The following is a 24,869-nucleotide window of genomic DNA, read 5'->3' as shown; positions in this document are numbered from 1 at the left end:
GAAAAATCGGGCATAAAATTGTTAGAAAGTGGTTTATGTTTGCAACTTTGCGCTAAAATTATTCTATTGTATGTGGAGAGGATGAAAAACGTGAATAAGAAGAATAATAGGTATGAATAAGCAAACGATTTCGATATTTTACTCAAAGTGTCTTCATTTCAAAGAAGTGGCGCTGATTATTAGACTAAACAGTTTTTTTCTGACGCATAGCACAAGACATCAGGCAACTTTAGTTTTACACCCCATTCTCTCTTTTTAAAGATAAATAATTACCATTTTATCCACCGATTCCTTGGCTCGTCCTTCAGACATCAGAAGAACTCTGTAACGTTTTCCAGGAACTCCGTAACAGTTATCAGAAGAAAACATGACAGGTTATCAGAAGAACTCCATCCTTCGTGTAACACTTCCTCCCCCGTGAGTGGTCGATTTTACTTTTATCGATAGTGGTGTATAGCCTCCAAGTGTGCATCTGACAGTTGTTCAGTTTTCACGGAAAACGGAAGTTACCAATTCGCCATTGAAAAAATTTGTGCCATCTGTCAAAGTTGAAAAAAGAACAAATAAACGTCGCCTTTTAGGCGTTTCTTAAAACAATGACTTACGATTTGCCGTGTATGTCTTACATGGCAATGTACATTATATCCGTACACATTGTAAACAGCAATTCAAGGAGTTCTGTCGGAGCTAACCATTGGAAACTGAGCTTGGAAGAAGGAAAAGTTTTACAAGCAAGTGATGACAAATTGGCGGGAAGTTTAGCGAGCCCCGAGGATGATCCGTTGTTTAAAATTCTCACAAACAAGCGTGTTGAAGATGGACAGTGGCTAGTAGATAATGAACAAGACTGTGTAAACTGTCGAGAGATGGAGCAAGTGCCAGTGGCTGTGCCAAGGTAAACAAATAGGAAGTGGCTAGGGGTCCAGTGAATTCCAGACGTTTCACCCCCAAGACTTTTCCTCCTCTAGACATTTCACCCCCAAGACATTTCCTCCCAAGACTTTTCACCCCCAATTTTACAAACCCTAGACTTTTCACCCCCAATTTTTAATATAGTGAAATATTTTATTATTTGATATTTAAAATCTTTTTTATACTGGTTCTAGTCGTAAATTCGGCCAGGTCGTAAATATTCGGCCACCCACTTTAAAGCTTTTTTTCGAGGCAGATGCATCTGTTTCATCACAAGCACTTGCGTTAGCAACAAAACTGGCAAAAAAACAACTAGTTGAGGTAAGTAGAAAGCAAGTTGTCCTTCCCTAAAGTTGTGTACTCTAAATAGCAAATATTTTGTCTCGCGGGTCGCGTGACGTCATGGCACGCGCTCGTTTATGCTGAGGCCCAGAAAGGGTTTGTTCAAATCTAAACTTTATAACACGAAAAGAAAATGCACTAACTAGCATAAAACGCGTTTAAAACAAAGTAAATGAATATATAGTCCATCGACGTCATTGAATTTCCATGTCTGCATTGTTTTTTCACGTTGACGTCATTTCCTTTTGAATTATTCATTTCGGGGCTGTAATACGTTTATGCTTTGTCACGGAATGCGCATATATAAAAAGGTGTTATAACAGCACATGTGCGCGCGAATCTCTTTAATCTCCTGTTAAAACAGCCCCGAAAAGTGACAAGAACAGCAGTTTTATGCTAGAATGTGTGATAAACAGTGACGTAAAAACTGAACTACGTCTTGCTGCTTTGAGAAGGATGACAGGCGCTTTTTAAATCTCTTATGGCAAATATTTCCCATGAGGTATGCTACTGAAAATTGATTGCAGTTTGTTGAAAATAGAACAGTTTGTCTGTAACATTGATTTATTTCCTAGACAATATTGAAAATATAACCAACTTTATGTTTAAAAAGTGGCCGAATATTTACAACCTCTAGAAGGCAAAATTTGGAGGCTAAACCCGTCCGTTATTTTAAGCGCTATTTTATTGTTTACCATACTATTAACGGCCGTTAATGATAACAATCAATGTTGCTTGTATTAAAGCACATATGGTAGAAATTTTGTACAAATCAGTTGTATAATGAAAGAAATATTTATGAAAAACCACAAAAAGTGGCCGAATTTACGACTCGAACCAGTATATTTTGTATAGGTTGTTAGGGCATTTATGAAGATAATTTGTTACTTTTTGGACCATAATTCTATAAAATATACACTGAAGTTATGGTAACATACATGTAGTCAACTTAACCTTTTTAAATGTCAGATTGTTGAGACTTCTAAATGATTATATTTTTTTTCTATGTTATTCAAATGGATTTAAGTTTTAATTATGTAATATAATTATGAAAAATATGAGTAGATTTAGATTACAGTAGTAGATGTAAATATTAACTAGGGGTTAGAATTAGAGGGTATACTTTTATCCTTTAGTATAATAATGATAGCCCAATTGTGATAACATGTAATATGGGTATTTATAAGAGCAATATGATGTGGAATTTATTTTTATGATATATTTTTATATATTTATATATTTAACAAGATAAATAGTCTCAGGTAACTCAGTATTGAGTGGCAGCATTCTATATGTTAATTAATGTTATTATATGTAATACATGTATGTACTGTGATGTTATTTATGTATGCTGATGAGACTGAAATAATAAATACATAAACTAATATTACAATTTGAAAGTCGTTCATTTCATTGTAGGTCAATATTTTAAACTCTTCGCATGTGTTGTGTTTAATCAACACCTTTTGATTGACAGAAGTAGTCAATATTTTAAACTCTTCATAGGTGTTGTGATTTAATCAACACCTTTTGATTGACAGGAATAAGTGTTAAAATATAAATGGATTAACTGGCTAACCTGTAGTATATTAAACTTTAATTAATCTAAACCTTGACTGATCTTATGGAAATAATAAAAAAAAATTATACTCATCACTCAAAAATGATGTTGCTTCAGAAATGAAACTAACTTTCAGTATCTTGTCTAAGTTTATTTGCAAAATAAATGGATTTTGACAGATTCAGAAATTCCTTCCTATTTTCCGTAGACATCAGAATTACAGAGTGGGCCATCTACAGTAATATGGTTTTAAACATTTTCTGCGTAATTCTTTATACAGCGAACATACATGAAGAAAGTGCAGTCCTTTTTTTGTAAATTTGGGGAAGGGTACCAGGTCCCTTTTGGAGGGGAAATTTACGTCGCGAAATCATTGTTTGGAGGAATATATTTGCTGAAAAGTTGTTAAAATCAGGACTGAAAATCAAAACTAATTTCATTTTTTTTTTTGCATGGGGAATTTTTGGCCAAGGTGGGGAAAAAAGTATACTGTTTAGATTGGGGAATGGGGCCGAATTTCGGCCCTAAAATCAGCATAAAAAAAGGCCTGAAGTGATATTAATTTTCTAAAGAATTAAGATTACAAAATTTTCATTTGATATCATTATGATCCGTGTTGTTATATCTACCTCTTTCTATTTCAAAATTATGTTATGATAATCTAAATCTACTAAGAGCAATTCGAATTTTTTTATCTTCAATTATATTTAAGTATTTTTCAAGATTAAAGGAATGTTTAAATCTACTGTAAGAGAGTAACGTTGAGAATTGTTAATGTTAGCATATCAAGTTTGATAATAATTGTCCAATATTCTCTGTAGATAAAGATTTACTGTTACTATCTTGATTGACTTATCCATATATCCGACAATCCCAGGTTTTTTAACAGCATTTTTATTTAAAACGCCCAGTTTGAATTATTATATGTACAGTAATGTAATTGTTTGCATCGTTACGCAGCATATGATAAATTCTTTTTTGTAGTGAGTTTTTATTCAAATTATTCGAACCAGTAGCTTACCATATAATACTAATTATTTATCCCTTTTTTTTTTCCTTATTCTGTTATACTTAGTATGCATGCTTGTAAAATTAATTCTATTTCCCTCATTTCGATTTATTTGATAATCGAGAATTTGTTATTATTTATTTGACAAATGGGTCAATTTTTTATTCAATCTTATTTTTTACCACTGATAATTTATTGTACAAAATTTGCAAATATTTATATATTTCTATACTATGATGTAAATTATTTGATAGCGGCTTTTAGCAATGTATTTTTTTTATGTTACAACATTGTTAATTGATAGCAAACGTTCAAACCTTGAACAACAAGGCTAATTTTAACATCAATAAAATATTTTACTTTGTAGTTATTATTATCAAATGTACTTTTATTTTTTTCAATCACTAAACATCAAACAAAGGGATCAAAATATTTTTTAAGTTTTGTAACTATTATCAAAAGTACCTTTAATCATCAAAGTCACATTCTCAATCATTGAACAAACAAATGGATTAAAAGATAACCTTGTAAATAACTTATGTTTAAAGTTTATGGTCATCCTTACTAACAAACATAAATTTTTTTTTAATGTATTAACCTTATTATAATACATATGAAATTATTCATAACTATACAACCCCCTCCCCACAAAAAAAACATTATAATCATATTTAATAATAAAAATAAATTGGGGGTGAAAAGTCTTCATATGCTATAAAACATCAGACTTTTCACCCCCAAATTGGGGGTGAAAAGTCTTGGGAGGAAAAGTCCTGGGAGGAACAGTCTTGGGGGTGAAACGTCTGACACCCGGGTCGAGTAACCGTACCTCTAGAAGTGGAGTCTAGAGGTCTGGTAATCAATATACATATGCTACTTTGGAGACCCTATTATATACTGTATTACTTGTGTATAAGGTAATTGCTGGTAAGAGTTGTGAGTAGTTGTCATTAAGTTGCCGTTATAATGTTTTTTTGTAAATATTTTATTTACAAATTATTAGCTCCCACTCAGGCTAAAGGCATTTTAACTGATTTCCAGTAGTCACATTTATTTACTCAAGAAATAAAACGAATCCAACAATTCACGAGCACAATCCATGTCTTAAATACTAAAGAAAACATTTATAAGTTATAACGTTTATAATCAAAGAAGTATAAAATACACAGAATGGCAACTGGCTGTAATCTTGTGTCAGAGCGTGAATCGGCGTTATCTTAGTAAAACAAACATCGGCGAGCATGGAGGTACAATTTGTACCTTTAAAACTACATTTTTAAAATACATGTTAGCTTCTAATCTAAAACAACACTAGCTTAATGTGAAATAGTCTTAAGACACAGAGTACACGTTTCTTACCATCAAATTTTAAGAAGCGTGGTCATACGGTGACAGTGCTCGCGCTGCCAATCGACATTATCGCCAAATGGCGATTAGTTTATTGAAGTGTGGATTAAAACGCACTTTTTGGCAATAGAAAATGGCGATTAATTAATAAAATTGCTACAAAAAATATTGCAAAAAATTGTCCTTAAACTGTTGGAACATGCGTAGATTTATCGACAAAAACGTGCGAAGTAGGAAGCAGGAAGCGTATATGCCCAGAGACATAATTACTAGTGTTTCATAATCGGACCCAAAGTGCTATCGATTATCAAATCGAATCGGAAGGGTACAATCGATTGATTATTAATCAAAACACTCATATATTTATACATGGTAATGTTAATTGGTTTCACCACCGGCTACAGTCAAGAACAGTAATATGACATTATATTGTCCTTTAATTTATTTCAGTTGAAATGTATACAAAATGTACATGTAATGACAAGAGTAACATTCAAAACAACAAGAATCAATAATTGTCTGTAAAATTGTATTGTCACGTTTCAAACTAACAATTTTCTCCAACCTTGGTGTATTGATGTTATTATCTCCCGATAATAATTAAAATTGAAATATGACATAAAATACATTGGTCACCATTCTTGTTTAAGAGCTTTTTCCACTTGAAAATAGCCAAAATCAACAAAATATCTAAAAAAAAAATCTTGAAAAGGAGCTTTCTCCAAAATAAAATATTTTCTATTTCCTCCCAATTGTTTGTACACACACACACACACACACATATTTACAGTAAAATGAAAAAAAAAAAACAAAAAAAACACTAGCTGTTGGCACATATATCTCCAGGAATTATATTTCTGCTTTTTAAAATCAACAGTCTACGAGACCTACTGAGATATCTAAAGGATAGTGCATCATATCAGCAGTACATTCATGTCAAAGATCAAAGCGGTACTCTGTTTGAAGTTTAAGAATTTTGATTGACAGGTAGAAGTGGTTACATCTGGGTGTGATGTCACACTGTGTATTGCAAATATTACAAATCTTATGAATTTCTTTCGCCAGTTAGGGTTATTGGATTAATAGGATGTTTTAACTTTTATAAGTTTTTAGGGTAAGAAAATTTTGTTTGTGTAATATTTTGACAGGTTTATTTTACTTGTGAAATATCAGTGTAGTTTTATCCTCTGAGCCTGGAACAACTGATACATATTAGACCTTCCTGCCTGAGCAGATTGAACAGATTATGATTGAAACTGAAATTAATATTTGTTTGTATAATTGTTTGAGAAATTATGATTGTAATAAATTCATGATTGTTTCATATACGCAATTGACAGAATGATAGCATCTTACGATCAGTCAGATAGTTGATTTTAACTATCTTTTGTGTATGTGACAAATCCATTTAAACAAGAATATAATTATGTTTCCCCTCGGATTTTTCTCACTTTTTTGTTTGTAAACAATTGCTTCACATACTTCACATACTATCAGAACTTACAGGAACAGAAAATTTTCCAAGTTACCGGTATTTCAATGCAAACAAGTGCTCTTCCTTGACCAAAAATTTTGGTAAAATGGCGGAACAACTCCCGTCGTCGGAATTGGGTCCTGAATACGTTTAGCCTTATTCAGCAGGTTAAGTAAATTAATACATGGAAAATAGCTCTATTATTACCCGACAATCGATTGCATCTCACACAATCGAATGTCGCCGACATGGAAAAATTAACGACGATTATTCGATTGTCGGTGACAATCGGGAAATCATTAATAATTACCCCTTCTAAACGGTGACGCGCTAAATGGATTTGTTTATCGCCAACATGCATACGAAGTATACTTCACTAATTGATCCGCATCATGTGTGCACTATTGATTGTACAGAAGTTTAAAGCAACAATTATCATCACTTTATCCTTGATGATTTAATCGCCATTAATTACCAAACAAACAAATTAATTAAACATAATTCCTTCAGATTCCTGTGTCCGACTCGAGACTTTTAGACAGTGAGCAACAAGTGCGTTTTTGCATTCCGTCTGTCCGCAGACAAGCACAAATTAACAGTAGGGATTTACATTACATTAGCTTACACATTCTTTTTTACCTTTAGAAAGTATCTTAACTTGACTGGGTCAGTAATTTCCTTAAATCCACTTAATTTTACTTGTATTTTTCAAAACCGAGACTTTAGAAACATATATTATCACTGACACTGACTTTCTGTGATTTAAATTTACCGAAATTTTTGACACCTGCCATCAGAAACTGGGTTTAACCTGTTTGACAACTGTTTCTTTTAATGTGTGCCGACACCAGCAGATCAAAGAAGACGTGTATTCCATGTGATGTCATAGTGATGTCACTGCTATTGACATGTATTTAATTCAGAACAAGCATCAATACACACTTGTTATTTAAAGTGACTGTGACTTTGAGTGCATTATAGCACTGGGAGTTGATTTATTTTTTGCTGATATGGAATTAACTTTTTTAAATTGTATTTATATTCAAAGGGTTTTCTTAGTTTGGGCAATCACTGCAAGAGTGAAAAAAAACACACTTTAATTTGCAGTTTAATCACAGATTCACAAGGTTTACAAGGATAAGAAAACAGAATCACTGACATTTTGAGTGAATTTGTTATTTACTTTTAAATCAATAGACTTAACCAAAGACAGGAAATACTAAAATTAGTAACATTATGTTAAGCATATTTAGTTCCTTTTTCAACTTGCATGTCATGGCGTTAAAATATTTCCACATTTTCCCTAAAATCTTGTCACTTCTCCCTAAAATCTCCCCCCTTCTCCCTGATCTTAAGCTGAGAGAGAAGTGACTTCTCCCTAAAATCTTAGCCTAGCTTAAGCCCTGACTTTCGTCACAAAAAGTAATGATCATTCTTGACAAGAATTCACAATGGGTCATGTCACATACTAAAATGGTATTTTCAGTGACATCTGAATACAAACAACTGAAGATATGCATAAATGTATGATTATTCAAAGCCTATGATAAACATGTAAAATGATAATTGAAAAATAAAATGAGTTTAAGTGTTTCATGAAAAAAAATTGTTATAAATACCCTGTTTTATGTTTTTCATTGAAATGTGAAAGCGCATGTGAATTACGCGCGCGCCAAGTTTGTCTATTATTTTTTTCCCTGAAAAAAATGTGGCTTTTTATTTATAATGGCCAGGGCTAGCACTGCGGTAATAATTAATTTACCGATGAATAATTGCTTTCGCATACAAAATGGCGCATGGAGAATGCATCACTTCCGGTAAACAAGATCTCATTCAGTTGTCACGTTTTTTATTGCGAGATTTGCTCTATATGCCTTTCAAGTTGCTGATCTATTTATTATTATAGCTCTTTGTTATAATTTTAATTCATCAGTCCCTAGAAAAACAAGAATTTGATAAAAGCTTCTGATTACAGAGTACTAGTCTCGACTGCAAGCCTGACTTTATTACACAGACTCACATTTACCGTATGTCTGCCTCTACGTCTCAAGTAGTTTATCATGTTTATAGGATCAAAACTGAGGTGGAACTAGACGCGATTTAAACTTCATGATTTATCGTTTTACATACACATTTTTTATACGCCCGAAGGGACTTGTTATGTTATGACGCTGGTGTCCGTCTGTCTGTCCGTTAGCAATTTCGTGTCCGCTCTGTAACTCTTGAACCCCTTGAAGGATTTCAAGGAAACTTTACACAAATGTTCACCACACCGAGACGATGTGCAGAGCGCATGTTTTGGATGTCTTGCTTCAAGGTCAAGGTCACACTTAGGAGTCAAAGGTCATATCACTTTGTTTCTTGTCCGCTCTGTAACTCTTGAACCCCTTGAAGGATTTCAAAGAAACTTGACACAAATGTTCACCACATCAAGACGATATGCAGAGCGCATCTTCCGGATGACTCGCTTCAAGGTCAAGGTCACACTTAACCCTTTACTCCATATACATTTAGCCTAATTAGGCTTATCATATCCATACAGCTTTACTGATAATCAGTACACTATCTCCATACAGGATATTGGGGAAAAAATGCAGAATTTATACCTGTGTTATTCAATTCAATATTACTATATTTAATATTGTTTTAAACACTTAGTAACCAACATAAAGTTTTTTCACAATTAAATTTTCTTTCTAATGGTACATTTTACATAAAAGTGTGATAAATATTTCTTGACATACAGAGCTTTAAACCCATTAGTTTACTTTTCTATAATAATTTTAGCTACTTTTCTATTGATGGTACTTATTTATTTCTGCATTTTTCCCCTGGTATATTAGTTACATAATGTTTTTATAAGAATAATTGATCAAAAGCAATTTTATCAGCTTATAAAAACACTTATCAGTAAAATTTCTTAATTGGATTAACATCAAAGTTGCCTACAATTATCCATAGCACACGCCAATTATCCAAAGATCACCCCAATCAACCATACCCCACACTGATAGGTAATATACAGACATATGTCATAAAATTCCTTAGTGCAGCAGGTAATTAGCTGTTAATTTGTCTTCAGGGTAAATCAGACCACTATGTATTTGCAACAGTTACTTTTTTAATCCATCATAAAGTGTATATTTTTTATATAAATCCATTGAAAAAAAAGTTCGCTTTCTAAATCACCTGGGAACTGCAGAAACCTAAAAAAAAATTACAGTACTATTTTTAGCTTGCACAAATTCACAATTTGTACAAATAAGTACTACACAAATTCATAATTTGTAAAGATAAACTTGGGGGTATAATTAGCCTTGATCAGGCTAATTTTAGCTCAAGATGAAACTTTCCTCACAATAATTTTCCATAAATACACTACCTCATTTCAGGTTTAAATTACCATTAAAAATCAAATATAAACCATATATTTTTTTGACAGATATCATTTATACATGGTTTAAACTTTACAAAAATGCTTTTGTGGGATTCCTTGATGTTGTACTTTATTCATAATTTGCTTTTAAACTTGAAGGCGTCAAAAAGAGTATCTATCAGGGAATGGATAGAGGTGGTAAAAAGGGTATCTATCAGGGAATGGATAGAGGTGGTAAAAAGCGTATCATTCTATGGAGTAAAGGGTTAAGGGTCAAAGGTCATATATGACTGCTTTGTGTATATTGCTCTGCATTGCAGTGCTCTTGTTTTTATTTGGCAGATCTTTTTTTTGTACTTACAATAATTTTTTTTTGAATTACTTCCCTTTTATGTTACTATAAATAGCTTATTTTGAAACTTTTTTATTATTGGCCATAGGGAAAAACCGAGACCACTTTTCTGTGGTACAACATGGATGGTACCTCCAATTTTAAGGTGTATTTTTACATACCTGTACCTGATAAGGATTTTTTTTGTAGACTTTGAATATTTTTTTTGTGGACTTAGATTTGTTTTTTTGAAGTTATCCTTTTGTTGTTCCAGTCCTTTGGGGCTACAACAGTCAAGTTCTTAAAATTTTGCTCCCATCCTATGATGTAAGCCTTCGGGCGTATATTGCCCCGCTTGGCGGCGCTCTTGTTCCCTAGTGTGATTGTTGTTCACTAGGAAAACATAAACAATGATTTAAAAGGCCCAAAATAAACAAAAGTTAAAAAATGATAATTATGTTAAACCTACCATGACACCTGTATGCTGCTTTCTCCTTGATTCGAGCCGCTTAAATCTTTTAGAGGTGTGCAAATTTTTGTAAACCTGTATCAATTAAATAAGTTTTGTTTTTGTTACAAAAATATTTGCATTTAACAGTGGGCAATAAGAATTACAATGTTATCATCTTTTATATGTACTTTTTTGCACGAGACTGAAGGAGGTGAAACTCCACATCATTTTAAAACTTTCTCATCGATTCGAGCCCTCTGTTTGGAAAGTCATTAAATGTTTATGTTTGCATATTCTATTTCCATAAAGCAAATTTCTATCAAGATTGACTTCTTGTTCACTCGTTACAACAGTCGAAATATGCACAGGGTGCTTTTTATTTGAAATTTGGGCTCACAGTATTACCCATTATGTAATTGCCTTTTGAAATAAGTCATTTTTGATGCAAAAATTTAAAATAGGTATTTAATCAATTTTTCAGTGGGTTCATGACTAATATTTTCCAAGGCATTTTAAAATGTAAATGACACAAGTTTCTGATGGAAGAACATGCTACATGAGCATGAATTTTAGAGCCTATAACGGGTTTTAAAAATAAACTGATCAATACACACACAACTTTACTAGTCTAAAAAATTCAATGTTCAGATTGTTTTATATTTGTGGCGGCAAAACTTCTATCTTAATATAAACCATAAATGGCGAAGATTTGTGCCAAGCATGTAAAACTGCATGTTAACTTAACTTGGTAGTTTGCTGAGGCTTGTTTGGTTCTGCATTACAAGTTCATTTTCAGTCCGGTTGATTGTTTTTTTGGTCTGGCAGATTTCTAGACATTGCCGGACCGAATGTCCAGCCATTTTTCCCAACTTTCCAGAAGTGCGGGAGGATATATCACAGTTAACAGTCATGTAAAGTTATTGGTTTTATTGCTAGCGCATATTGCGTGTAGACACTGTAAATGTTAATCGTGTACAGTACATTACATAGGTTTAAATCACTAGAAAATTCTTAATTTTGGAAATTATTTGATAACTTTTACGTTAATTAATGAGGGATTGAATCCACTTTTGATACAAAGTCATGCAAGTTTTATTTGAATTTATGGCCAGTTCTTGACATAATCTGCATTTAAACTTATAGCATGTTACTGTAAAGCGTCGGTAGCAATGAAAAGGCCTAAAATTTTTTATTTGTTTCCGGTATCCCTACTTACACTAAATTTTTGGCCCAACCCTAAATGTTTTTATGGCCTTGGAGAATATTTTTTTCAACTTTTTGACAAAAAGTTGCAAAACTGCACTTTTTATGCTTTAAACATGCTCATTGATATTAGAAAATTTTAATCAACTTACTGATGCTCTAAAGGCGTAACCCCCTTGTTTGTATTCATTTTTTGACACAAAAACAATTTCTGAAAAGTCTCCCTTAATAAAAAAAAATCCCCCCCCAAAAAAATTCTGACCTACCTACCCTAATTTATCCCCCGCCAAAGGCGAAGGGGATATGAGAAATGCTCTGTCCGTGCGTGCGTCCGTCCGTCCGCAACAATCTTTGTCCAGAGCATAACTCCAAAAGTACTGGAGGGATTTTCTTCAAACTTCATACACTGATAGAACACATTGGGAGGAAGTGCAGTGTGCAAGAACAATAACTCTACCTTGCCTATTTTTTGAGTTATTCCCCTTTATCTTATTTTCTTTAAAAAAAATGTCCGGAGCATAACTCCAAAAGTACTGGAGGGATTTTCTTCAAACTTCATACACTGATAGAACACATTGGGAGGAAGTGCAGTGTGCAAGAACAATAACTCTACCTTGCCTATTTTTTGAGTTATTCCCCTTTATCTTATTTTCTTAAAAAATTTGTCCGGAGCATAACTCCAAAAGTACTGGAGGGATTTTCTTCAAACTTTATACACTGACAGAACACATTGGGAGAAATTGCAGTGTGCAAGAACAATAACTCTGCCTTGCCTATTTTTTGAGTTATTCCCCTTTATTATATTTTCTTTTGGGAAACTTGAGGGATTTTGATATGTCTTGGCACAAATGTTCACCATCATGAGGCGGAGTGTCATGCGCAAGAACCAGGTCCCTAGGTCTAAGGTCAAGGTCACACTTAGAGGTCAAAGGATACAAGAATGAAAACCTCGTCCGGAGCATTCCTTCTTCATGCATAGAGGGATTTTGATATAACTTGGCACAAATGTTCACCACCACGAGGCAGAGTGTCATGCGCAAGATCCAGGTCCCTAGGTCTAAGGTCAAGGTCACACTTAGAGGCCAAAGGTCAGATACAAGAATGACTTTGTCCGAAGCATTTCTTCTTCATGCATGGAGGGATTTTGATGTAACTTGGCACAATTATACACCATCATAAGACAAAGTGTCATACGCAGTTCCCTTCTTTAGAATTACTTCCCTTTGTTGTTACTTTAAATAGCTTTTATTGTAACTTTTTCATTACTAGTCGTAGGGAAAAATCGAGACCACTTTTCTGTAGTACAACATGCATGCTACATCCAGTTTTGAGGTGTATTTCGACCAATCTCTGCCTGATGAAGATTTTTGTGTGGACTTACAATTTTTTTTTTTTTAAGATTTACTTCTCTTAGTTGTTACTATAAATGACTTATATTGTAACATTTTTATAATTGACCATAAGGAAAAAACAAGACCACTTTTCTGTGGTACAACATGGATGTTACTTTCCAATTTTAGGTGTATTTTAAGATATCTCTACCTGGTAAGGAGTTTTTTTGTGGACTTAGAAAAACAAAAGACTTACAGTGATTACTAAACAACCACAAAATTAAAATTCCATTTGCAAATATAGCTGCTAGGGTAAAGAAATTTGCTGTGAAGGCGTATATTGTGACATTCTGGCACTCTTGTTCCCTGTTAGCTTTCCATTCCTTCTTTTTACAGTAGCCATATAGAAAAACATCAAAGCTATACTGTTCATGAAAATTAATAAAATTTAGCAGTAAACCACCTCACCACTGACTTATTCTTTCTTCCACATCTTTAAAACCCCTGATGTGGACCACAGCTAAACGGTTCTACAAAGCTTTCCCCAAAATTAATACTTTCAGACACTAACTTGCCAGGAACTTGAGCCTTCAATTATAATATGCCCGGCGGGGGGATTGGCCATGTCTAACAGGTCTCTTGTTTTTTTTAAGCATGTTACCGGAAACAAAGAATTATTTTTTTAGGCCTAATTTCCTCCACTATTTTGGTAATTTCCTCCACTATTTTGGTCTTTTGAGTGTTTGACACGAATGGAGATATTGCCCATAAGAAAAACAACTCAGTATTTCCTATTAATCTAGGATCCAGCGTTCGACACTAACTTTTTTGCCAGCCCGTCCCTAGAATTGCCACTATAATGCCACCCTTTTCAATGGTGGAGTATTTAGACAATTTTCCACCAAAATGCCACCTAAAATGCCACCAAAATGGTGAAAAAATGAACAGGACAGTGGTAAACCCATTTTCCACTAAATTCCACCTCTTTCCACTTGTGTACAACTTTAGGTGGCAATAAGTGGAGTATTTAGACAGTTTTACACCATTATGCCACCATTATGGTGGAAAATTTGTTTGCCATTTAATTACACCAATAGCCACCTTCATGGTGGCAGTAAGTGGAGTATTTAGACAAATTACCACTAAAATGCCACCATTATGGTGTAAAATCTATTTTCCACTAAACGCCACTTACTTCCACCAATCGCCACCTAACAGGTGGCAGTAAGCGGACAAAATTTCACCAAAATGCCACTATGGTGGCAGTCCTATTTTCCACTAAATGCCACCAAATAGCTGGCAATGGTAGGAAAATACATGGCAACCAGTGGAAATTGGCTGAAACGGAAAAAAACTCAGTAATAAGCAAAAATCATATTATATTAATATATTTTTTATTTTTATAAAAAATCAAAGACCCTTCACAAGAAATCACAAAAGATCTGAACATGAGGATCAGGATGTTGTCAATGCAGTCTTATTTCTTCATATTCCAGGATGGCTTAAGTAGATGGCAAATGACTCTCCAAATTTCACTCCTTTGGATGTAAGGCCATTTTTCCAGCACACAATCTGTAACAGCAAACCATACATCTATTAATAGAAATATTTTTCTAACATTCTGAATAATTTTGCAGAAAATTTGTAAATTTCCTCTAGGAAATATATGAAATCGAAAGACTAAACTAACTCACTGACATAACAAAAAACTCTACATTGTCAAACTTAATCTATGTAAAATACTGTGAAATTATTTAAATTCGCTGGCATGAAATTTCACGCAAACGTAAAAAGGACTGTTTCGTGCGGGCTTTAATTCGCATATTTTCAATTTATAAATGAAAAAATAAATTGAAAAATAATAACAGCGCAGTCTTAAATTCACGCATCCGTTCTAGCATGAAATATGCGAAAGTTCGTCCTACACGAATAAAAATTATTTCACAGTAATATGCAACATCTTTATTACCTGCGGCCTGAAGGCCGCAGGTATATTGGAATGCAACAAGTAGTATAGCGCATGGGGACTGGGGTGATTTCACGTGACTTTTTACCGATATGCGATTGGCTTATCGCATTTATGGAACGCTGTTTTTGCAATGTAGCTAGCACTCTATATGATATATAGAGAAATGTTTGTGACCTGAATTCCTCATTCATTATTTCATATAATTTATTCAAACTTTCAGCAATGATCAATATTGTGCATAAGGGTTTTTATGTTAATTGCTCTTCAATTTCCTAGATTATGGTCCTGTGTTGTCAAGCAAGTCCTGGTGAAGGCATGAATCACATTTGTGAAAGCTCTAGTAAAGTATTTCAATAGTCAAGGAATGTGACCAGTTGAGCTAAAAGTAATGTTATACATGAAAGGGAAATATAGTTATTTTTGCTCAAAACAATAACTTTCAGAATTAAGAAATACATAGTTCATATATCTACTTGTAATTCATGTAGAATGGAGTAATATTTCTTACATTAAAGCGTAATGGTATAATAAAAACAAAACAAGTACGTTATTCACCATAAGTTACTGTCAACAATTTCTGGACTGTCTAACTTCTGGCCACAGGAAATCTTTCGACTTGTTATAACTGTGAGAAGTTTCATCAAAACCTACATTGTAGAAAAAATTCTATTCACTCAAACAGTTACATTGTTTTGTGGAAATATATGCATCTTGAATCAATAACAAGAACTTGAGAATTGATGAAAGATGTGGAAGCACCATTGCTCTAAGGTGATTTACACCTTGTGTCAAATTTCATGAATATTTATCAATGGATTACTTGTTATGTAAGAATTTATGGATTTAAAAACAATTAAAGGGCAATAACTCTAGTTACTGAAGTGATCCTGATGGAAATTGCACATGCAATGCTGTCCTGTAGTGATGTACATTTTTATAAAGTTTCATGAAGTTCCATCAATAGATACAGGAAAAATCCCCATTTTTTACCAAATCAAGGGGAAATACTTCTTTTACTAGGTAAATAATTGAGCAGTGTTAAGCAGTGTTAATTAGCTTATAATAATTACATGAGGTTTAGTGATTCTGTAGACAAAGCTATAAAAATATTTTTCCAATTACAAGCATTTTCAGTTAATTTGACGGACAGATAAAAAAGAAAGGACAACGCCAAAAATAATATCCCTCCGCCTTTGGCAAAAGCTAGTAATAGTAGCACTTGGGTTTTTCATCACATTTATAATTAATATTTATCATATATATGCCAGGAAATTCTATTAATTAGTGTATTTCTTTAAAAAATAAGGGTTATTTAAACATTAGCTTTTATAAAAACATTTAATATTTACCCGATTCAAAATTATCTTGATATGTTTCTTTTATGCAGTAATAAGCTGTATGCTGCTCAGGTATATACAGTCAGGAAGGCATATCATGTCACAAAGTTGCACTTTTTTCACAGAAGGAACCTGGTATGAACAGTTTAAAGTACATATTGTATCCTAAGTGCTAATCAATAATGTAAATACAAATGTAATTACAAAATGATACAATTTTACAAGCAGTGTTATAAACATGATTGAGCTATATTCCAGAAAATATATCTGGGATTTATCCATCTGCCAAACTTCCTAAGACATAAAAGGAGATTTGTTGATTTCAATTTAAAGCAGTTTGGTAAATGTTGTTTCAAATTCAAGTATTTGTTAAGAGTAAGTAATTAAGACAATGTTAAAGACAGTAATAATTAAAAAAAAAATAAACAGTATAATATTGTTACCTCTCACAATGTGTTTCCATTTTCTCCCTGGCTGACTCATCATGAAATGCCAGATTTCAAAATTTAGTATTACTACACAGATAAATTGATTCCACACATACACTTTCTTGGTCAGCTAAAGAAGGTGTCAAGTCCTTAAGTTGAAAAGCTATTGTAAAAACATCCTTTTTATAAACACTTCTTTTTTTTTCAATTAATGAAGAGAAAAGACAAGAACTATTTCTTTGCATCTGACCTGATGTTTGCCTGCATATATAAATCTTAACTGACCCAAATTCCACTTGTTTCTATACATTAGTGTGGGAGCTTGTAACTTGATCTATCATTAATCTTATCTTTAACCAACTTTCACTCATGCAGAAATAATACACTGCAGACACATTTAAAAATGATCTTTTCAGATTCAGCTAGTACAGCCAATTTCCACTAGTTGCCACCTATTTTCCACCTTTTTCTGTCTTTCATTGAATATAATGCAAAGATATAATAAGTAATAAATATTCTGTCTCACAAAATAACAAAAATTCAAATTTTCTGTATACCACTCTGAATATATTATTTTTGTCCAGCTAGAGTCAGCATAGACTTATTCTCATTTTAATGAAACCCTTTGAAGAAGGAGCCTGGGTATACTGTTTTGCAGATGTTGGTCAGTCTGTCGGTCATTTGGTATGTAGACCAATCGGTTTTCAGATGATAACTCAAGAACGCTTGGGCCTAAGATCATGAAACTTTATATGTAGGTTGGTCATGACCAGCAGTGACCATATTGACTTGGAGGCCAGTAGGTCAAAGGTCATAATCACAGTGACCTGGAACAGTTAAACAGTTTCCAGATGATAACTCTAGTACTCTTGAGCCTAGGATCATGAAAGTAAATGGGAAGGTTGAACATAGCTAGCAGATAACTCCTAAAGATTTTTAGTTCAGTAGGTCAAAGGTCTAGGTTACATTGACCCAGAACACTAGAACTTTTTTTGCCCAATAACTAGAGAATGCTTTTGTCTAAGATCACATTTGATACAGAAGTCACTTATGACTGGTAAATGACCCATAATTATTGGTTTAAAGGTAGTACATCAAATGTCCAGTGCACAGTGACCAAGTGATTTCTGTTTCTTGTACAGTTACTGAATGCATCAAGGGGGCAGGGAGCATTTGTGTTCTTCAAGCTGTTGTCAATGTAGAGTTTTAGCAAAGTCAGGTTCCGTGTCAATTAGGCCTGAAGTTTGAAGTTTAGCATTATACCTTGATTCCAACCTGAGTCCATGTGAAGATTTTTGTACAGGGTAATCCAATGTCTTACAGTTCTCTTTTAAATCAAACATAACAAAAATTTCTAAGTTTTTTTCCACCTATTCGCCACCAAGAAAATTTGCTAAGTCCCTATTTTCCACTAAACGCCACTTAATTTCCACCATAAAAAAAAGCTATGTTCTACTTTCCACCAATTTACACCTTTCTGCCACCATAAAGAAAAACTATGTTCAGATTTACACCTAATGCCACCTAAATGCCACCAAAATAAAGTGGCTTTTGGTGGCAAATTTACCACTTAGGTGGAAAAAAGAGCTGAATTACACCAAACGCCAACTAATGCCACCTATTTACACCAACTGCCACCCTTTTTTCATGGAAATAAGTGGCAAAGAGTGGCATTAGGTGGCAAATCTAGGGACGGGTGGTATCCCGAAGGAATACCTGCTGGGAAATTTAGGAATCCCTGCTGAAAATTAGGAGTCCCTGATAACAAAATGTGGTAAGAACATGAAAAAAATAAATCTAACAAACACAACTGTTTACAGTACTACATGTATTTTATTTCCATTTTACATCAATGACAACAATAGCTTGTATGACTTTTGCTGTAAAAGAATAATGTCATTTCTGTCCAAGTCCTCTTCCCCCTAATCTTCACTACCATCGCACTCCTCTGCCATTTGTTGTAGTTCGTCTAAATGTATGCCACCTAGTTCATTCCCCCTTATAACCCCCTTATTTGTAATCATTTTTTTGACATAAAAAAAAATTTCGAAGTCTCCCTTAAAAAAAACAAGAGCTGTCACTAATGGTGACAAATGCCCCCACAGCACCTTGACCTTTGACCTGGTGTCCCCAAAGTCAGTAGGGGTGGTGTACTCATAAAGTACTATCAGCATGTAAAGATTGAAGGTCCTGGGTGCAGTGGTTCGCAAGTAAAGTGCCTTCATGCAAAAAGTTAACGTTGGCCCCTGTGACCTTAACCTTTGACCTGGTGACCCCAAAGTCAGTAGGGGTGGTGTACTCAATAAGTACTATCAGCAAGTGAAGTTTGAAGGTCATGGGTGCAGTGGTTCGCGAGTAAAGTGCCTTCATGCAAAAAGTTAACGTTGTGACGAACGAACTAACGGACGGACAGTTGAAAACTAATATGCCTCCCTTCGGGGGCATAAAAAAAAAATCAAAAAAAAAATGTTCCGACCTACCTACCCTAATTTTTTGAGCATGTTACCAGATACAAAGATTTTTTAGGCCTTATTAATGCAACTCCCACAGACTTTATCTAAAACTAGTACATTGGTCATAACAGATTTTCTTAAACATTTCATATTTTAGTTGTTTTATTTTGCACATTGCCTAAAAGTGGGTGGGGTTTAGTGTTTGCATGCTTTTATTATCAGCAAATTCTTCTAAATAAGAGCTGCTTTGGCAACAGCGATCATATTTTTCGTAAATGCAGACGTTTTATTGGCTTTTTATTTTAGTTTGTACTAGAAAAATCTTGTAAGAAATGATAAAAATGTTCGAAAATGTCGGTCTAGAAAACGAGAGACAAATACGAAAAACAAAAGTAACAGTTAAAGTTCTTGAAAAGATAACTGTTTTAACTTTATTTTCTCATCATACCACGTATAATTTCTGCTTATTTAATTTGTTTTGCCCAAACAAAGCCTCGGCAATGATAATAAATTTGTTATAGACTGTAACGGCCGACCGGCTCATGTAATCGTATCGAGCACACAAAATAATGGTACAAACACGATAATCTAAGGCTGCATTGTTTATCAATTAACTTGTAAACATTGATCAATAAACACCTTTGTTAATGACAAGGCATATTGTACTAAATACAAACCGCGAGATAAGCACGTGTCATTTGGCGCGTGGCGTGACTGACATCTGTCGGTAGCTAATTAACATACGACGCTCCGCCTACTGCCATATTTCCGCTTGTGCCGGCGAACAATATTGAAATTCACTGGGATTTTGATTGACAGGGGGCAGAACTATCGAACTTGGAATGCATCTAAGTAAATTTCCGCGAGTCAAGCCGACGCACGTGCCGTAATTTATGCGGGTAAAATACGAGTTTTTCTCGATTTCCGCGGGTCAAAACCCGGGACCTCGGGTCAACTGAACGCCCTGGCTTAGCAAAAGACCGATGTTTGAGCGAACAAGACTGGGGATTTTCATTTTTTTAGAATCATATTTTATCTGAAAATCAAGAGTCCCGACGGAACACCGAAATTGTGAACTTTAGGATCCCTTGCGGATTTTTGGTGTCCTCGGGATCCCGGGACACCGTTAGTGTCGAACGCTGGGATCACGTCAAATTTGTTGAGCTAACAACTTCACATGACTGAGGTAGAAATTTAATGGTGTAAGTGGAAAACACACCGACAAGAGAAATAGGTTACAAAAATGTACCTTTTGGGTTCTATTTTTATTGTTTGATATTTTGACCGGTACGACAACCTTCGTTACGATAATCAGACATGGGATTTCTGAGACCCAGTTTTCAAACTTTACACTTGTTTTTCTTTACTTCAGTTATTATTTCCTTTTCAGTGAGTCGTACCAAAAAGAGGTAACTAATGATCAAAAACAGAACAAATCAACTGGTAAAAAACTACTGACATGTGGAAAACCAACCAATCATACACAGTACGATCATCTAAGGGGGATAACCAATAGAAGTGAACACCCGCATATACCAGAACCAGAGGTGGCGATTATGTTCCGTAAAAAAGGCGCCAAAAATTCAGAAGTGGATATGACTGAATTGGAAACAAGATTGCGAAAACTTAAAAAGCAGGTAAAACTGAGGTTGAGATTATCTACAATGGTGTATATGTAGGAATTCCTAGAGGATATTTTCTTTTTTTAATGGAATATCAAAGCTTATAAACAAGAATATTTCAGCCATAATTTGCCATAATTATGTTTCCCTACAACTGTGTGGTGAGAGACATAAATTGATTTACTCCTGTCTGTGTGTCCCTCCATCTGTCACAAATCTTATCCGCACTCTAAGTCAAACATTTCTCATCTGATCATCACCAAACTTTAACAAAATGTGTTTGCCAGTAAGTCCTCGGCCAAATTCGATAACTAGTCAAATCGGCCCAGGCACTTTAGAATTATGGCCCATGAATTACTAATAGGCCGCTTACTCCAACACTTATCTGATAGGCTGCTTACTCCAACACTTACTCCAAAACTATCAAAGGTATATTTTCTGTGAGTAAACGGTATATAAAGACAGACTTACTATTTAGATGATAAGGCAGTTGTGAGAGACTTGCACTTTTCTCAAAAGCAGCTCTAGTTAGATTTTACTGAAAGAACACATAGTTGCTTTGAATGAAATTGTCAACCAGTGCCTGAGGCAATGTATTAATACCGTCACTAATCAATAATCACACAGTACAGCCAAAGATTTATCTCTTACTTTATTCAAATTTTGGTCAAGTAGTGGATTTGTTCAAAACTTAAACAATTTCCATAAGTTGAATTATTTTATCATCTTGAGAAACTTAAAGCAAACAGTGTTGCTAAATTATTCTTCCTTTTTCTCAATTTATACCTGAAAATGTATGCTTGTCACGGACATACCAAATGAAAAAATGCACTTGTCTGCTGGCAAAATGTCCCAAGTCAAGACAAGTCGGACGTAGGAATTCCACACCTGCAGTATTGGATAACTTATACAATTGTATTGTAATATCTCACCAAATGAATGGAACTGTTTTGAAAATAAATTCAGTATATGTAGTATGCATACATATGTTAACTGTAAAACAGGACTCTTGGTATTTTAAGGTATAAAATTTTTCCTTCTTTATTTCAGACACCAAAGTCTTCCTACACCTACAGTCAGATTGGAAATTACTGGAGAATACGAGGCAACACACAGCTGTCTATAGAGTGTTTCAGAAAAGCTTTAGCTGTTTCACCAAATAGTCCAGATATTTTACTCTATCTTGCCAGAATTTTGTTTAATCTCCAATATTTGGATGACGCGATATTTCTCACACGACGATCTCTAGCAATGCAGTCAAATGAAGACAATTCATGGCATCAACATTTTACACTAGGTGAAATATTAAAAGCATACGGGCATTATCAAGAAGCTAGTCTCCATTTTCAGCAGGCGTTACGGTTAAATCCGGGATTTCAGAGAGCCGAGGCGCATCTACGGGATATGGAAGGAACACCAAATCCATCTATGACTCAATACACACTATTTATAATTCTATTCTTAATTATGGGAGTTGTGTTCGGAGTTATTACGTCGATGGAAGCAAATTATGACGAAGGTAGCGATGGCAAACCTCAGCGACATTTTAATCGCGCTATGGCTATGCGTTCTATGAAACTTGGAATCAATCCAAGGCTTATTAGAATGCGGAAGCTAAACGGGGTATGAAATGATAATAAATAGGACAGTTTTTTTTGTTTTTTTTCTTCATAGTCAAAAACCAATTTTTGCTAGCTGTGTCAAAAATAATAACCTGCCAGTCTTTTTATACGTATGCCAAATAAAAATGTTATGTTGTACTATTCTCTGTTGTTTTTTTTAGTTGAATTTATTTTAGCTTGATTGTGATGAAAGCATCAAGCATTTGAATCACCCTCAAGTCTGTTTTTAGCTCACATGTCACAAAGTGACAGTGTGAGCTTTTGTGATCGCGCAGCGTCCGTCACATTTTTCATGGGATCTTTATGAAAGTTGGTCAGAATGTTCATCTTGATGATATCTAGGTCAAGTTCGAAACTTGGTCACGTGCGGTCAAAAACTAGGTCAGTAGGTCTAAAAATAGAAAAACCTGGTGACCTCTCTAGAGGCCATATTTTTCACAAGATCTTCATGAAAATTGGTCAGAATGTTTACCTTGATGATATCTAGGTTAAGTTCGAAACTGGGTCACGTGCCATCAAAAACTAGGTCAGTAGGTCAAATAATAGAAAAACCTTGTGACCTCTCTAGAGGCCATATTTTTCATGGGATCTATATGAAAGTTGGTCAGAATGTTCATCTTGATGATATCTAGGTCAAGTTCGAAACTGGGTCAGCTGCGGTCAAAAACTAGGTCATTAGGTCTAAAAATAGAAAAACCTTGTGACCGCTCTAGAGGTCATACTTTTGAATGGATCTTCATGAAAATTGGTCAGAATGTTCAACTTGATGATATCTAGGTCAGGTTCGAAACTGGGTCACGTGCCATCACTAACTAGGTCAGTAGGTCAAATAATAAAAAAACCTTGTGACCTCTCTAGAGGCCATATTTTTCATGGGATCTGTATGAAGATTGGTCTGAATGTTCATCTTGATGATAACTAGGTCAAGTTCGAAACTGGGTCAACTGTGGTTAAAAACTAGGTCAGTAGGTCTAAATATAGAAAAACCTTGTGACCTCTCTAGAGGCCATATTTTTCACAAGATCTTCATGAAAATTGGTCTGAATGTTCACCTTGATGATATCTAGGTCAAGTTCGAAACTGGGTCATGTGCCTTCAAAAACTAGGTCAGTAGGTCAAATAATAGAAAAACCTTGTGACCTCTCTAGAGGCCATATTTTTCATGGGATCTGTATGAAAGTTGGTCTGAATGTTCATCTTGATGATATCTAGGTCAAGTTTGAAACTGGGTCAGCTGCGGTCAAAAACTAGGTCATTAGGTCTGAAAATAGAAAAACCTTGTGACCTGTCTAGAGGCCATACTTTTGAATGGATGTTCATGAAAATTGGTCAGAATGTTCACCTTGATGATATCTAGGTCAAGTTTGAAACTGGGTCACCTGCCTTCAATAACTAGGTCAGTAGGTCAAATAATGAAAAAACCTTGTGACCTCTCTGGAGGCCATATTTTTCATGAGATCTGTATGAAGGTTGGTCTGAATGTTCATCTTTATGATATCTAGGTCAGGTTCAAAACTGGGTCACATGAGCTCAAAAACTAGGTCACTATGTCAAATAATAGAAAAAAAACCCTCGTCATACTCAGTTCAAAACTGGGTCATGTTGGGACAGGTGAGCGATTCAGGACCATCATGGTCCTCTTGTTTGGAAAAACCAGTACCGATGACATACGAGAAGGCATGGTTGTCAACAAGCAGGGCTCAAATACAGGACCTTCAGGTTACTGTAGTGGCAAACACCTTAATCACTAGACCATCACTCCTGTTTGTTTGTTTGTTTGTACAGGTGTATAATAAGTATGGACTTTTTATTTTACCTGACCAGTAGGTGTTCTGAGGTTGCATGAGCTGAAAGCCAAGTGAGATTTTATTATTCTCCCTGAAGGGGAAGCATATAGTCACCACTTTGTCTGTGTGTCTGTCAGTCTTGCAATAGACCAGTTTCCCATTCGTGAATTTAGCATTCTCAGGATTTCTTGCCAAATCCCGAATTTTCAAAACGAGGCGCAGACTGCTGGGTCAGAACTAAGTGATAATGATAATGAAGCGATAGGATGTTGCTTTACAATATAATTTACCATTCGTACAGAAAGGTCCTTGTT

At 34.5% G+C, this 24,869-nt stretch overlaps 1 protein-coding gene across 1 annotated transcript; it reads left to right on the top strand.

Annotated features, from left to right (window-relative positions):
- Positions 1 to 487: 487 nt before the first annotated feature.
- Positions 488 to 22,906, top strand: LOC123527846 (uncharacterized). Its single transcript, XM_045307541.2, has 3 exons — positions 488 to 895; positions 20,915 to 21,161; positions 22,197 to 22,906. The coding sequence occupies exons 1-3, from the start codon at positions 597 to 599 to the stop codon at positions 22,773 to 22,775; spliced, it is 1,125 nt and encodes a 374-aa protein (XP_045163476.1). The 5' UTR covers positions 488 to 596; the 3' UTR covers positions 22,776 to 22,906.
- The last annotated feature ends 1,963 nt before the right edge of the window (positions 22,907 to 24,869 follow it).

The sequence above is a fragment of the Mercenaria mercenaria genome, chromosome 14 (genome assembly GCF_021730395.1).
Source record: "Mercenaria mercenaria strain notata chromosome 14, MADL_Memer_1, whole genome shotgun sequence".
Lineage (NCBI taxonomy): Eukaryota > Metazoa > Mollusca > Bivalvia > Venerida > Veneridae > Mercenaria > Mercenaria mercenaria.
Note: the sequence above shows the minus strand (reverse complement) of the source record. Positions and strands in the feature narration are given on the sequence as shown.

Bases quoted from the DNA above. Each gene is read 5' to 3' on its own strand.
- LOC123527846 (XM_045307541.2), top strand. From the start codon at position 597: ATGACTTACGATTTGCCGTGTATGTCTTACATGGCAATGTACATTATA. The intron at 896-20,914 runs GTAAACAAATAG...TTTCCTTTTCAG, and splicing joins GTGCCAGTGGCTGTGCCAAG to TGAGTCGTACCAAAAAGAGG. The intron at 21,162-22,196 runs GTAAAACTGAGG...TCTTTATTTCAG, and splicing joins TGCGAAAACTTAAAAAGCAG to ACACCAAAGTCTTCCTACAC.